Genomic DNA, 15,352 nt, shown 5'->3' with positions numbered 1-15,352 from the left:
AAAGACCAATTGGAAATAGATCAAGAACGAATACACAAAGAGGATACAGACAAACGTGGACGGACGAACACGAGACGCACAAGGGACAAGAGAGGACAAAGAAAGAGGGCGATCCGATGGTAAATACTAAAGTAGAAATATAGCAATTGGAGAGAAACAATAACAGAAAAATAGCACCAGAGCAAAACATGTGCGCAAAATAGCCTTACCAAAATACCAAAAATACACACACAAGAAAAGACAGCATCAAAAAGTGACGTAAGGATAGGAGACGGGGCGTAGAAGGAACGATATGAAACAACTGCGTTTTTCATCCAGAGACGACGGTGCTCATTAACAGACCGTGTGTAGTCCGTTGAACAAGTTTCGTTTGCGTAGGGCAGCAGTCACCTAGTTTCAGTGATAGACACTATGCTGTCGCCTCAACGGCCGCGGGCTGCAAATAGTGTCAGCAAATGGAGAAAAAAACATTGCGAATCAGCAAAGCATCCCGGTGTGCCCCTCAACGTACCTCTTCCTTGGGCTTGTCGCTCTCGGCGGCGGGTTCTGAGCCGGCCTTGTCGCTCTTCTCCTTCTTCTCGACGTCCTTGTCGACACCATTGGACTTGGCCTCGCCGTTGCCGTTGGTCGTTGCGGTACCGTTGGCCGCAGCGGGCGCAGGAGCAGCGTCGGCCGCGGGCTCGGCCGCAAGCAGCTTGTTCCACTTCTCGAGCAGAGTCTGCGACCGTGGCTTGAACTTGAACTCGTCCTCGCGCGGGATGGTGGCGATCTTGAGGATGGCCTTGAGCACCTTGTTGATCTTGGTCTCGCGGATGACGCCCACCTCGAGGTCGGGGAAGCCCTCGAGTTTTGTCAGGTAGTCGGACACGGTCTTCATCTCGTCCTCCTTGGGCGCCTGGTCGCGCGTCAGGAGGCCCTTTTGGATTTTGTGTCGCAGGAACAGAACCTCCTTTGCCTTGCGTTTGCGCTTCTCCTCCGGGTCGAGGTCTTCGGCGAGCGCCGCCGCCTCCTTGCTGGTCGACTTGCTGACGGCTGACGCCTTGGACGTCTGCTTGGCCTTGGCGGACGACGAGGGCGTGCCGTTGCTCTTGGGCGTCCCCGACGACGTAATCTTGATCTTGGGCTTCTTCACCGAGTCCGACCGCTGCGGCGTCTGGGTGTCCTCCTCGGCCTTGCGCTTCTTGCTCTTCTTCGATGCGGTCGTGGGCTGCTCGTCGTCGTCCTCAGGCACGTCGAGCATGTCGACGTCCTCCTTGGGGGCCTTCTTCGACTTCTTGGGCGTAGACGCCGCCAGGCGCTTGGCCTCGGCGGCCTGGCGCTTGGCCTCCTCGGCTTCCTCGAGCTCCTCCTGGAACTGGCGCAGCAGGTCCTTGTAGTAGCTCAGGGGATGGTGTTCGGCGGCGAGTTGGTGGGCCTTTTGCAGGTCCTTGCGCATCTTGTCGTTGATGGCGGCCAAGGCCTTCTCAGGGTCGAGATCGATCATATCCGTGTTGGGCACCCAGCCACTGGAGAGGGGGGAAAGTTAGTTGCCAAACTGGGGAAAAAAAGAAACTCTCCAAACGTGTCAATCATCGCAGAGAACAAAACTTACAATTCATTTGTGTAGAGGTACATGACCGGGAACGTGCGGTCCGCAGCGCGCTTGCCGCCGTCTGCATAGTCTTCGCGGTAGGTGCCGTCAGGGCGCGCGGCCGTGACGGGGCGGCCCTTGATCAGCGTCTGCGGCAGCATGTCCTCGTCGCAGACGACAGCGGGCCACGCCGGGTAGCCCTTGAGCTTGACAAAGTAGTGGTCGCCCGGCTTCGCGTCCAGGTGGACTATCCGCGCCTTGGAACCCTTGCGGTTCAGCTTCTGGCCGACCGACTTGCGACGCGCCAATGTCGTGGGTGTCTTTGCCGTCTTGGACGGCGTGGCGGCCGCGTCGCCGCCCTCTGCTCCGGCAGGCGCGGCGTCTGTCTCCTTCTCAGCCTCCTTCTCGCCATCGTCGGCACGCGTCTCCGTGGCGTCGGCCGCAGCCTCTACCTTGGCACCGTCTGCCTTCACGTCGTCGCCGGTCTCCTTTACAGGGGCAGCAGCATCCTTGACCACGGCCGACGGAGAGGTCGGGGCCTTGTCGTCCTTGGCGGCTTCGGCCATTGTGCTGTCGGTGTGGTCGGCAGGTGCCTTGGGTGGCTGGTCTTGGATAGATAATGCGTCTGTTGGAGCTAGAAACACGCAATTGCGAAACACAAGCGAATGGAATTGATGGTTAGCGATGGCCTGTCGTCCAACGGCAGCAATGGATGCCAAAAAAACAAAACAAAAATGCGATGGTGATAGTGGCCGCGTTGATGAGCGAAAACAATACTTTTGGCGTTTGTTGATGGAAAGTAAGTTCGAGGACGTTGTTAGGGACGTGGTTGTGTTTTTTTGTGTGGCTGCGTTGACTTTCGCGTGACGTGGGGAAAAGGAAATGCGCGCGTGCTAAGAGGCAGGGAGAGAAGTAAGAAGAGGAAAGTGTGCGAGGAGAAAGCAAAGAGACACCCAAAATCCAAAATCCGGGCGGAAAGACGCAAGTTTAGGAGGGTCAGAAGGAGCGAACAAGGCGCGCCAGTCAGAGCACACTGTCAGGAAGGGGGGGGGGTGTGCAAAGTTGGAGCAATTGGATGCGGAAGGAGCGACAAGGCAGAGAGAACGTGAGGGAAAGACACACGCAGCGCGCGACGAGAGCAGAAAGAGCGAGCAGGACACGGGAAATGGGAAAGGCGGGTTTGCGATTAAGTGGAGCACAGCCGCCTGTGGAGAGCAGCAACGAAAAACAAAGAAGACAGGAACGACCAGGGGTTGGAAGGAGGTGGGTGCGTCCACCTTGCGAACACGCAGGGTAGCATTATTTAATGCAAATAAAATACGAAAATTCACAACGCAGACGAGCGACAGCTATCCAATCAAGCAATACCTTTGGTGTGTGTCGTGCTGTCGTGCAGCTCGGCACTCTTGGTGTCATTCACGGCAGGACCAGGAGCTGCTGTGGTGTCCTCGCCGGCGGCTGGTTTCTCGGCGCTGGACGCATCGTGCGTCTCGGCCTTGCCAGCCGTTTCGGTCTTTTCCGTTAGGTCTTTGGCAGCCGTCTCACCGACGGTAAGACCGGCAATCTCGGGCTTGCTGTTGGCTGCCGCAGCTTGCGTCGGCTGGTCGGGCACGCTGTCGGCCATGGAGGAAAAGTGTAGGTCGAGACGAGCTGAAGAGAGATAGGAGCAGTCGAGGCACGGATCGGTTGGATGACGGTGGTCGCTCGATTGGTCTCTGTGCTGATGGAACAGAAAGGGCAATGCAGTTGACTATCCTGTTGTAGCTGCACTCTCTGGTTGCAGACGATTAGTCTCTGAAACGACCGTCTAAGAGCTCAGGCGCTCGCCGCAATGTGGATATTATAGGCGGGGGGGGTTCGAGGGAGCTCCGTGGGAGCTCTGGGGGACCAATTCGTGACGGGATGATGGGATGATGGGGTGCAAAAATGCTGGATGCTTGATGGAATTGCAATGATGAAAGACGGCAAGAAAGAAGACAAAAGGTCCAACAAGGGACGAGTTACGAGATGGAAAAGTACGTCCAACTTTTTGCCGCTTGCAAGTCACGTTATTTTGCGGCGATGACGGCGAATCCTGTGGCTCAGTCTGCCGGCGAACGGCTGGTCGCCCCTTCTTCGGATCGTCTCTTCCTGCTGACTTGCCGTTGCGGAGAGGGGTGGATCGACACAAAAACAAAGCAGGCGCGATCGGTCGGAAACTGGCTCTCTTTAATGGTGGCAGAGCTTCTCTATTGGTCCGTGCGCATTGCCACGACTCCAGCCAATCAGAGCGCAGCGCATGAGAGTAGCTATAGTGCATTGTTGAGGAGTCTCACGACAGTCACCAGCCACTTCTTTTCTCTTCGGGAGTTCAAGAGGCTTCGGAGACTGGGTCGCATATCTGTCAGGGTGGCCGATATGGCGATGTAGAGAGAAACAACATATTATAGCAGACATAACAGATGTAAAACATAGTAGCCAAATACAACTCCGTAAATGTGCATCGCCTCGAAACGCAAACCCAAGTCCCGTTTTGTAGTCTCGCTTTGAACGCACCCTTGCCCATGGTCCGGCCCTTCCCTCTACTCACTGCCGCTCTCCTCCTCGCTGTCTTCGTCCATGCCCTCGGCCACGTTGACCGTAAACGAGGGGTCCTGATCAACACCCACATAGCTGTCGCTCATCAGGTACAGCTTGAACGTGTGCTTGCCGGGCTCGTCGGGCAGGCGCGCCTTGATGCGCAGATTCAGCGGCTTGCGGCCCACCGTCACGTAGCGGATACCAATGACCGTCTTGGTGCTCTCCTCGCCGACAATCAGCCACCAGCCGCTGGTGCGGTCGCCGGGGAAGAAGGGCGCGTGCACCGAGTTGTCAAACTCGGCCTCGTCGTCGTCCTTCTTTTCGTCGGCGTCGTCGTCCTCCTCGTCGTCTTCCTCGCGTGCCAGCGTCACCTTGAGGAACATATCGGTGCCGGTCTCGAGCTGGTCCTCGTCCTCCACCGAGAAGTCGAGCGACATGTCCGGGTACTTGTCGTTGGTGAAGTGGGCGGCCTCGACGAGCTGCGATTGGGTCAGGCCCAGCTCCTTGACGAGGCGGCCGTACTGCTTGTTCTCCTCGGGGTTCATCTTGTCGATGAAATCAAACACATCTTTGATTCTGTGGGGGGGACGGTTAGCGGAGGCCATGACGTAAACAAAGACATATATTGCAAGAGAAGGGAGAGGACATAAAACATACCCATACTTGCCGGCCACTTTGATGACCTCGGGCGTAAAGTGTGGAATCTGCTTGAGCGGGCTGTCGCGGTCCCACATGGCTTGCACGACCATCTGCATCATCTCAATGGCCTGCAGCGCATTGAGGTGGCCCTCGTCGACCAGCAGGTTGGCCGCGGCGCTCAGCAGGCTCGGGGCCTTGCGCACGACGACCTCCTGGTCCTTGGCCAGGTCAATGGGCAGCTGCATGCGCGAAAAGTGCGCCTGCAGCAGCACAAAGGCCTTGAAGGACGGCGCGTTGTAGTCGACCTCGCCATCGGCCGCGGCCGCGGCCATCTTGACGGGCACGCGGTCGTAGATGCGCCGCAGCAGGCCCTCCTCGTGCCGCCGCGTCTGGATTGTCTCAAACTCGGCCGCCGCCGTCACAATCTCCAGGATGCCCTTGAGCTTGGTGCGCGCCGTCAGCGACAGCAGCAGCGTCTGCATCGTAATGTACGACAGGTTGTAGTGCGCGGCAACGAGCGCGCCGTTGGTCGGCGTCACCGCGCCCTCGTCCTCGTCAATAGTAATAAGCTTGGTGTCGCTGAGCTCGCGCAGCGTTTCCTCCACCAGCTCCGTCAAGAACTGGCCCATGGCGTCGCCGGAGCGCGAGGGCAGGCTGTAATAGCTCGGGTTCGCAAACAGGCGCCGGTACAGGTACGTCGTCGAGACCCACTCGAGGGCCGTGTCGCCGGACGTGATCGTCTTGGTGCTGACCTCGGTCATGAAGGCGTCCGCCAGGTTGTCGTGCAGCAGCGACTCGACCGGCAGCGCCTCGTTCAGAAACTTCTTGTAGTAGTCGCGCTTGACGGCGGGCACCATGAGCACGCCACGGCTGCGTCCGCCGGCCTCGCGCGCCGGCGTCAGCGCCTTGCCAAACATCTGCAGCACCTCGCTGACCGGGTAGTCGACGTAGCGGTGCTCGCGGCCGTCAAAGAACTGCGTGCCCATGACGACCACGAGGTGCGCCGTGCAGTCGAGCGCCCAGCAGACGTCGCGCGACGCAATCAGGACCTGGATCGCGCCGTTGACAAACAGGTGCCGCACGATGCGCTGGTCGGTCTCGCTCAGCGCCTCGTGGTAGTAGCCGACGCCGTGCGACAGCGCCTCCCGCAGCGCCGCCTCCTGCACCTTGTCGAGCAGGGGCCGCAGCTGCGCCGGATCCACGTGCAGGAAGCGGTCCTCATCGTCGTCGGCGACACACGCCAGCAGCAGGTCGCGCGCCGTCGCCCGCGTCTGCTTGCGGCTCGGGACGAACACGAGCGCCGGCTGGGCCGCCGACAGCTGCGTGATGGCCAGGTAGGTCGGCTTGGCCATGGCGAGCATCAGCGACGGGAAGTGCGGCACCGAGTACGACTGCAGGTGCAGCTCGAGCGGCACGGGGCGCACCTGGGGGCTGAAGTTGTAGATGTCGTGCTTGGTCGCGCCGATCCAGCTGCCCATCTCGCGCACGTTGGCCAGCGACACGCTGAGCCCGACGATGCGCAGCGGCGGCGTCTGGCTCGACAGCTGCTCGCGGATGTGCGCCATGCGCGACACCAGCAGCTCGTACTGGTAGCCCTGGGCGGCGCTGCTGCCAATCATGTGCAGGTCGTCGGCCACAAACAGCCGCACCGACTGCACGAGCTTCTGGCGCTGCCAGCGACGGGCCAGCGTGTCCCACTGCGCGTGCGTCGCCAGGATCAGGTCGCCCTGCTGCAGCAGCTTCAGGTCGTGGGTCGCCTCGCCCGTCAGCTTGACCACGACACGCCCGCCGCCGCGCAGCTTGCTGAAGCGGTGCTCCCAGTGGCGGAACCGCACGTCCACGAGCTCCTGCAGCGGCGCCACGTAGACGGCGCGCACGTCCTCCACATTGTCCCCCGCGTCCGTGCCGGCCTGCTGCTGCCGCTGCAGGTGCTGGCCCCAGAGCCGCAGCAGCGCAAACTCGGCGCACACCGTCTTTCCGCTGCCCGTCGACGACGCCACGAGCACGTTCTGGTCGGTCGCGTACAGCGAGTTGAACGTCTGTGTCTGGATGCGGTTGAAGGTGGGCCACTCGGGGTACAAGGCCATGTGGTCCTTGGTCTTGAGCGCGGACACGGGCAGCGGCTGCAGGTCGAGCAGCTCCGTGTGCGGCTGGAACTTGTCGGGCAGCAGCAGCTTCTGGAACGGCACGGCAAGCCGCGTCTCGGCGTGCATCCAGCGGTCGGAGACGACGGTGACAAAGTAGTTGGGCGGCATGGGCTCGGTGATGGGCACGGTGAAGTCGACGACGTGTTCGTTGTTCTCGGACTGCGCGAATTCCTTGCGCAGCAAGAACTGGTCGTGGTACAGAATGTCCTCGCCGTCCGAGTCCTCGACGATGATCCAGAAGCTCTCCGACAGGCCGTGCACCTCGTCGTCCCACGCAAAGTTGGGCGTGATGGTCAGGTTCACGTGCATCATGGACCGCGTAATGGGCAGCACCTGGGCCTGCAGCTGCAGGCGCGGGAACTTGGCCACCAGGCGGCAGACGGTGGTGCCGGCCTTGGGGAGGCCCAGCAGCTCGCCCATGCGCGGCGGGTCGAGGTCGAAGTAGCTCTTCCAGGGCACGTCGATGCGCTCGGCTTTTTGCACAATGTCGCGCGGGCAGCTCGGGAACTGGCGCAGCGGCGACATGGTCGGCCACATGCGCTTCTCGGCCATCTTGCACAGGTCGAGTGCTGTCTTGGCGACGCCGGCCCAGCCCTTCTTGAGCGTAATCTCAAACACGGCGCGCAGGATGCGGCCGGCCGACTGCGTGACGTAGACCATGTCGGCCATGAGGGCGAGGCCGTCGAGACGCAGGCGCGAGATGTAGGCCTGCAGCAGCACGTTGATCTTGGCGTGCGGCTCCTCGATGCTCTCCTTGACGGGGATGGGCACGCGGCCCAGCAGCTTGGCCAGCTCCAGCTTCTCTTCCTGGCGCACGGGAATGTACTTGAACTCGCCGCTCAGCGCAAAGATGCGGAACATCTCAATGGTCGAGATGGACGGCTGGATCAGGTTGTTGTACGTCTCCATGGAGCTGTGCGTGATGTAGTAGTGCGACGCAATGCGGCCCAGCTCCGTGGCCTGCAGCCGGCCCGTCTTCTCGTCGTACTTGGCCAGGCTGGCCTTGCGCAGCACGAGCGCCGCCGAGTGCACCAGGTCCACGCGCTTCTGCTCGAGCGCCTCGTCGTCCTCGTACTCGGCGCCCACCTGGTAGAGGCCGGGCGACCGCAGCATGCGCACAAACAGGTACGTGTAGCCGAGCCACTCGACCGCCTCGTCGCGCGAGCGCACGTTGCCCAGCACGATTTCGGCATTCAGGTTGTCCACCAGGCGGCTGACCAGCTGGCTCTCGATGGGCAGCTGCTGGTTGAGCAGCGACAGGTAGTAGGGCAGTTCGTTTTGCGTCGTAATGATAATGCCCTCGCCGTAGGTGTCGAACTGCGGGCGGCCCGCGCGGCCGAGCATCTGCAGCACGTCCTGCGGGCTCAGCTCGACCCAGCTGCCCTTCTCGGGCGAGTAGACCTGCGTGCCCTTGATGATGACGGTGTGCGCGGGCAGGTTGACGCCCCAGGCCAGCGTGGCCGTGCAGCACAGCACCTGGATGGCGCCCTGGGCGAACAGGTCCTCGACGTCGGTGCGGTCGACGCGGCTCATGCCGGCGTGGTGGATGCCGAAGCCGTAAGGCAGCAGGTCCTTGAGGTCTTTGTCGCCCGCCTGCTCGGCGGCCTCCTGCAGAATCTCGCGGGAGCCGGCGTCGTGCTTCAGGATCTGGTTGATGGTCTCGAGCTCGAGGGCCTTGTCGCGAATGTGGCGCGCCGTCTTGGCCGTGTCCTTGCGCGAGTGCACAAAGATGAGCATCTGGTTGCGGTTCTTGCCGACGTGCTCGAGGACCTTGGTGTAGGTGATGTCGTTCATCGTCTTGAGCTGCTTGATGGGCTTGCGGTCGGTGACGCCGATAAACTCCTGGCGCAGCGGGCAGGGGCGGTAGGTGCCGTCGAAGTGGAACAGGCCCGTCTGGGGGTCGACGCGCAGGAAGCTGGCGACGTCGCGGTAGTTGGGCAGCGTGGCCGACAAGCCGACGAGGCGCACGGGCTCGCCCGTCTGCTCCGTCTTGCGCAGCGTGCGGCTGACAATGCTCTCGAGAACAGGGCCACGGTCGTCGTGCAGCAGGTGAATCTCGTCAATGATAATCAGGCGCACGAGGTTGGTATACGACAGGTCGGTGGCTTTGCGCGTGATGACATCCCACTTCTCGGGCGTCGTCACAATGATCTGGGTCTCGGCGATCTGCTGCTTGGTGAGCTGGCGGTCGCCAGTCAACTCGCTGACGCGGATGCCAAAGGGCTCGAGCCGCTTGCCAAAGTTGCCGACCTGCTCCTGGACGAGGGCCTTGAGCGGCGCAATGTAGACAATCTTGAACGCGTCGAGGTCGATCTCGCCCGTCTCCGGGTCGCGGTGGTTGTGGATGGCGCGCAGGATGGTCAGCATGGCCACGTTGGTCTTGCCGCTGCCCGTGGGCGCGCAGATCAGCATGTTGCCGTCGTCCTGGAAGGCGGCTGGGTAGCAGCGGGTCTGGATGCGGTTGAGCGTCTTGGCGGTGCTAAAGGGGCCGCGAGCCCAGGCGGGCAGGTCCGTGATGGGGATGTTGCTGTCCTTGGGGTCGCTGCGCTTCTTGGGCGGCGGCACGTGGATCTCCTCGTAACCCTTGAAGGCGCGCTTCGTCGAGCCATCGGGCAGCGACACGCGCGGGTTGGTCATCAGATGGTTGCCCTGCTCAAAGACGAGGTTGTCGAGATTGATGGTGCGCCGCGGCTGCAGACCGCCGACCAGTTGGCCCTCTTTGCCGTCCTCCTTCTTGGTCCCCTTGCCGGCGCCGTCAGCGTCTGCGAGCGCATTGCTGCTGTCGACGTCCATCTTGATCTCCATTTTGCCCTTCTTCGTGGCGTCGTCGCCGCTCGTCTTGCCCTGCAGCTCGTTCAAAATCCACCGCAGACCTTCCGAGGCCATCTCCCGCTCCACTGTTGCACGGTCCTCGTCGTTCTCGGCGCGTGCAAGCTTGGTCAGCCACACAATCTTTTCGCGGTTGTCAATCAGCTTCTGCGTGACCTCGGGGTGTTCGTAGTCGAACAGCTCCATCATCTCGTTCTCGATCTCGTGGAGAGGCTTTTCGCTGCCCTCGGGCTCGTCCGGCTCACCCGACAGAATGTGCAGCGCCTGCGTCGTCTTGTCGTGCTGGACGTGGGCGTCGGGGTACAGGCGGCCAATCTGGCGCTGCAGCCAGTATGCATCAATGTCGCGCGCCGGCACAAACGTCTCGTCCTTGGCCTTGCTCTTGCCCGGTTGCCGGCCGCCACGGCTCGCCGCGGCGGCAGAGGCGGAGGGATCGATGATCATGGCGTCGCCGTCGACAAAGCCCAGCTCCTCTTCGTCGCGGTCGACGCCTGCCCCGCCAGCATTGGCTTCTTCGGCCAGGTCCGGGCGGTCTTCGTCGTCGCCGACCTCGTCGTCGTTGTCGTCGTCTTCGTCTTCCGACGATGCGTCGCGGACTTCGTTGACGATGGCGTCCTCGTCCTCGTCGTCCTCCTCAAAGTCCACGGCGACGCCCTGGCGCTCGTCAATCTCCTCGTCGTCGTTGGTGCCCGCGTCGGCCATTGCGGCGTCGTCGTCGTCGCCCTGCTCGTCGTAGTCGGTAATCTTCTTGCCGAGGTTGACCAGCTCGTTGAACGCCTTGGGGCTCAGGCTCTCGCCCAAGATGTCGTCGATCTCCTTCTTCTTGTCAAAGTCCTTGAGGTCGTCGTCCTTGAGGTACTCGAGCACGGCGTCGGCGGCACTTCGCACAATCTCGTGGGACACGTCGCCCAAGACGCGCGCCACCAGCGACAGGATCAGCTCGAATGTGGCGCGCGTGGCGCTTGTCCGCGGCCGGTAGCGCAGGCCCTCGACGATCAGGTCGGCACCCGCCAGGATGGATGTGCCGCGCAAGGCCGTCTGGCCCTGGCGCTTGCGCTGCTCACGCTGCAGCACGGCCTCGCCTTCGCGAAAGTCGCCGCGCTGCACGTCGGGCATGGCCGAGTTCTTTTTCGACTTTGTCTTGGGGGCGGCCTCGCGGGCAATGCGCGAGCCCATGTCCTGGATCTGCAGGCGGCCGGCCATGGACTCTGGGTCGCCTGTCGGCTCGTCCTTCCTCCGGGAGACAAAGCGGCGGTCCGCCTGGAGGACCAGGTTGGACATGGCCGCGTATTTGTACTGTGAGACATCGCGGTCGTAGTTTGCGTTCGACATCGCGACAGTGGGTGGGGGTTGACGGTAGGAATCGGGTATATGTCGGTATCGTTAGGTACAGGAGGACACCGGAATCACAGAACAGGTGGTGCTCTGCTCGCTGGAGGTCCTGCTGTGTGGTGTAGTCCTGCTGTTACCGACGATGCAAAAAAAGAGAAAACGCAATGCAAACAACACGAGCCTCTCCCAGGCCGTCCCAGCACGCGTTGGATCCGTCGGCACCGTCCAATTCGGGTTCCAGACCGCTCGCCAGAAGAGGGGATTGTATCAAGTCTATTTCGTGTATCGTCTCAAAGTGCGGTGGTGTCGATATGCGGGCGTATTCAGATGCGCATTTGGCGAGAGAGGGGGATTTGGCAAGTGGTGATGTTTTTTCTGCCTGCGAGCCTGCTAAAAATTTCAGAAAACAAAGGGAAGGTGCGGCGAGCAGCAAGCCAGGCGACAGGAATTAAATTTATTCAAAACTAAAACGGTAAATTCAATTGCTGGCGCTAGCGGTAGTCCACGCAGCCCCGCCACCAAGAGCTCCAGCTGGCGCAGCGCCTATTGGCCGAAGCTTTCAGGGGTCAACACCGCTGTAAGGCATATGTCAACGACATCGGAACGCGTTCAGACACACGACCAAACACAACGGTCGATTATGAGCAAACCACCTCGGCATAGACGACAATGAGCGCGCCTGAAGACACGGCACGGCGCATACAGGCGGCGCTCGAGCCGTTTGTGCGGCCTCGTGAGGAGGTGGCGCACATCCGGCGCGTCCTGCGAGCCCATTTGGCGGCCTGCCTTAAGAGCGACGACAATGCCTTGGACGGCAGCCTGGCGCTGATTGACCTGTCTCGGGACCCGGAACCGCTGCCCGAGACGCGGGGACTACAGCGGGCCTATCTGCGAGCGCTGAAGGCCAATCTAGAAGCGCGGAGGGAGTTTGACCAGCGAACGGCGGCTGCAGCACAAGCAGCGTCTTCAGCGTCTTCAACAGCGTCAGCTGCTGCCGCTGGACTGGATGGAGGTCATGATGCAGGGCTGTCGGCATCGTCTGCCGACGGCATCGGTATTCTCCAGGATCATCTGACGACGGTCAAGTTGGGCCGCAAACGGGACCGGCTACAGGTGGTCAACCGTTACCTCGATGCCCTGGGCGAGCGGCCGGTGGCTGTCGCTGCGGGCGAGGACTATCTACACCCTGAATTTATCTACGGTGACGCTACCACAACACTGCCGTCCGTGCCCAAGGCCGTCGTGGACGGGCTGGCCGAGGATGAGATGGAGCGTGCGGCAGCGACGTCGAAAGACGCAACGCGTTCGGATGCAGCAAGACAAGTGGTGGCAGCAGACCTCGAACGACTGGTGGCACAGCTGGAAAAGTCCGCATTGAGGGCACAACTGGTCCTACGACGAGAAGAGAAGCGGCTGGCGGCCGCCAAGGAACGGTCAAGCCGAATGAGCACATCCCCGTCGGCAGCATCAAAGCTACAGGCGCTTGGCGTGGCGCGAAACGAGCTCATTGCGTGGATGGAGGCGGAGCTGAGCAATGCCGGCGACGAGGTTGACGAAGATGAGGAGGCCGCCGAGTCGTCACGGCAGCTCCGACAGAGCTTACTACATGGGAACGAAGTGGTCGGCGGTGTGGGTGGTCTTGGCGGCAGCGACAAAAAAGTTCAACTCGAGGACAAACTGGACGGCATCCGTGACAAGTACAACCAGTACGTCGAGGCACGGCGTGCTCTGGTGGCCACGGTCGGGACAATGGCGCCAAGCGACGAGGGGGCGACAAAGGCGGCGGCACCCAACCCGCTGTTTGCCAACATGCCGCAGCTGCTGCCAAACTCGGGCGGCGACAGGACGGCCACGGCCGCCACCACGCCAAGTACGCCCACAGCTGCAACAGCACAGTCACCATCAGCTGCACAAGCGCCAAAACCAGCAGTGTCTGGCGCCGAAAAAGCAGCGGCACTCGGCAACTTATTGCTTGCACCCTACTTTGAACGGTTGCTGGCCGTGGCCCGCGACCAAAAGGCCGACATTTCCCACAAGGCGCACTACAACGTCCTCTTGGCGAAGCGGCTCAAGGACACATGCCAGATGCTCGACCACCTGGCCGACGAGAGCCAGCTTCTTCCGCGGTTCGGTGCCGCCAACAACGGAGGTGGTAGCGGAGGGGCCCGCGGTGGTGCAGCCCTCCTCCGCAAAAAGGGATTGCTCGCTCCGGAACAAGGGACGACTGCTGCAGCGGCAGAAGGAGCTAGTCAGCGCGCTGCAGCATGGACGAATGCGGCAGACTCGGCCAAGATTGCCACGTTCGAAGCCGTGTTTGAAAAGGTGGAGGAGGGCCAGGTGGCACTGGAACGGGCCACACAATCCCTGGTCGAGGCCGAGCTTCTGCTAGGAAGGAATCCCGAGGACGAGGGCGACGGCGACGGCGACGGCGACGATGGCAAGAAAGGAGGGACGCGTAAGCCTGGCGCAAGACAAAAACAAAAGAGCGGCGACATATGGGCCAAGCTGGACGGCGAGCTGGGACTGCTGAAGGGGGACAGTTGTCGGTAGCGACGACCAGGTACATGCAAACTAGTCACGATCATGATGCGATGAAATACGAAATCAACAGCAAATAATCTCATTCAATGAAAGCCCATGCCATGCCGATTTTGGACCTATGCTGTACAACGCAAGCAAAGAATAATCAAGTGCACCCAATCCACGCCAGTACACCATATCACGTCTCACCGCTCGCCCATGATGGCCGAGATCCGCAGTGACAGGTCCAGAATCGACAGGTGCTCGTCGGCGCCGTCCACCAGCCGCTTGTCCACTTCGGAAAACACCAGCATGATCCTGTTCTTCTGCGCGTCCGGCACCGTGTCGTCGTACACAATCGACTGATACAGCTGCGCCACCACCTGGCCCGCGCTCCACCCGTCCGCCACCAGGTCCTCAACCACCTGTGCCACGGGCTTGTACGTCGCGCCCGTGCCGGCGCTCTTCTTGGACGACCGGATCGCGGCCACCAAGCTGTCGATCGTGCTGTCGGGGATGACACCAGCAATGTCCTCGACAATCCGCACCGTGACAGGCGGCGTCGACGTGGTGCCCACGAGCGTGTCGCCGTCGACGTCGTCCACATCCATGCTGTCGACGTCGACGTCGGGTGCGGCCGCCTTGGTCTTCTTGGCGCCTGTGCTCCCGGTTGCGTTGGTGTTGGCGGTGCCGACCGCCCCCACCAGCCGCGCCGCGCTCTGCAGGAACGTAATGGCCTTGCGCAGGTCGCCCTCGCTGCACCGGATGAGCGCGTCCACAGCGCCGTCAGCCAGCGGCACGCCCTCCTCGGCGGCAATGTACTCCAGGCGCGCGCGCGCGTTGCCCTGGTCCAGGCTCTTGAAGCGGAACTTGCTGCACCGGCTGGCCAGCGGGTCAATAATGCGCGTGACGTAGTTGCAAATCAAGCAGAAGCGCGTGATCTTGCTGTACGTCTCCATGGTCCGGCGCAGCGCGCTCTGGGCGTCCTGCGTCATGGAGTCGGCCTCGTCGAGCACAATGAGCTTAAAGGGGGGGCAGGGGTAGCGGGCCTTGTAGCCCGGCGGCGGGTTGGTCAGCTGCATGCGGGCAAAGTCCTTGACCTTTTCGCGGACAATGGCAATGCCGCGCTCGTCGGAGGCGTTGAGCTCGAGCACGCGGGCCTTCATGAATTCGGGGCCGTACAGCTCCTTGGCGAGGGCGAGAATCGTGGACGTCTTGCCAGTACCGGGCGGGCCGTAGAAGAGCATGTGTGGAAGCTGGAGCTGCGGTCAGTATCGTCCTATGCACCGAGCAGAACGTTTCCCTCGTCGAGACACTCACGTTGGATGCTTGCAGTGTCCGTTGTAGCACAGTGACGGTGTGGTCCTGGGCGGTCACGTCGCTGAGCGACTTTGGCCGGCTATGAGAGTCAGCGTCCTCTTCTTTCCTTCACCTGCAACCTAGCCGATACGTCTGAACGCACTATTTCTCCACCCATGGCTGTGCCCGCGGTGTCTCCGTCGTCTGCTTTTCGTTCTTGCTCGAGGCGCCGCTCGCAGCGGCCTGCTTCCGCGCCTTGAGATCGAAGAAGCTGGCCATCGGTGTGGGTGTTTTTCGTTGAGAACGTGTATGTGTGTGCGTGTGTCTGTCACAGCTCGACTTGTCGGGTGCCGCAACGTCCAGGTGCTGTCAATTCGCGTGCCTTCGTAATACAATCGATGTCAGAGAGGAAGCTCGTGACAAAACCGCAGCAAAAAGCACTTAACGCGTCGCGGCG

The 15,352-nt window shown here is 61.5% G+C and overlaps 5 protein-coding genes across 5 annotated transcripts; 2 read left to right on the top strand and 3 right to left on the bottom strand.

The window, feature by feature from the left end:
- Nucleotides 1-409: 409 nt before the first annotated feature.
- On the bottom strand, nucleotides 410-2,136 carry SPSK_06162 (PWWP domain protein; the record flags this gene model as incomplete). Its single annotated transcript, XM_016732869.1, has 3 exons — nucleotides 410-436; nucleotides 512-1,505; nucleotides 1,592-2,136. The coding sequence occupies 3 exons, from the start codon at nucleotides 2,134-2,136 to the stop codon at nucleotides 410-412; spliced, it is 1,566 nt and encodes a 521-aa protein (XP_016591884.1).
- Nucleotides 2,137-2,927: 791 nt separating this feature from the next.
- On the bottom strand, nucleotides 2,928-3,194 carry SPSK_06792 (uncharacterized protein; the record flags this gene model as incomplete). The annotated part of the gene is made up of 1 exon (XM_016733486.1): nucleotides 2,928-3,194. One exon carries the CDS (start codon nucleotides 3,192-3,194, stop codon nucleotides 2,928-2,930), a length of 267 nt encoding a protein of 88 aa, XP_016591883.1.
- A 919-nt stretch (nucleotides 3,195-4,113) lies between these two features.
- On the top strand, nucleotides 4,114-11,046 carry SPSK_05806 (uncharacterized protein; the record flags this gene model as incomplete). Its single annotated transcript, XM_016732517.1, has 2 exons — nucleotides 4,114-4,719; nucleotides 4,903-11,046. The coding sequence occupies 2 exons, from the start codon at nucleotides 4,114-4,116 to the stop codon at nucleotides 11,044-11,046; spliced, it is 6,750 nt and encodes a 2,249-aa protein (XP_016591882.1).
- Nucleotides 11,047-11,745: 699 nt separating this feature from the next.
- SPSK_06107 (uncharacterized protein) lies at nucleotides 11,746-13,626 on the top strand (the record flags this gene model as incomplete). The annotated part of the gene is made up of 1 exon (XM_016732814.1): nucleotides 11,746-13,626. The coding sequence occupies one exon, from the start codon at nucleotides 11,746-11,748 to the stop codon at nucleotides 13,624-13,626; it is 1,881 nt and encodes a 626-aa protein (XP_016591881.1).
- A 176-nt stretch (nucleotides 13,627-13,802) lies between these two features.
- Nucleotides 13,803-15,174, bottom strand: SPSK_06294 (replication factor C subunit 2/4; the record flags this gene model as incomplete). Its single annotated transcript, XM_016733000.1, has 3 exons — nucleotides 13,803-14,852; nucleotides 14,917-14,995; nucleotides 15,059-15,174. The coding sequence occupies 3 exons, from the start codon at nucleotides 15,172-15,174 to the stop codon at nucleotides 13,803-13,805; spliced, it is 1,245 nt and encodes a 414-aa protein (XP_016591880.1).
- Nucleotides 15,175-15,352: the final 178 nt, after the last annotated feature.

Source organism: Sporothrix schenckii (genome assembly GCF_000961545.1).
Source record: "Sporothrix schenckii 1099-18 chromosome Unknown Cont38, whole genome shotgun sequence".
NCBI lineage: Eukaryota > Fungi > Ascomycota > Sordariomycetes > Ophiostomatales > Ophiostomataceae > Sporothrix > Sporothrix schenckii.
This window is presented reverse-complemented; position numbering and strand designations above follow the sequence as displayed.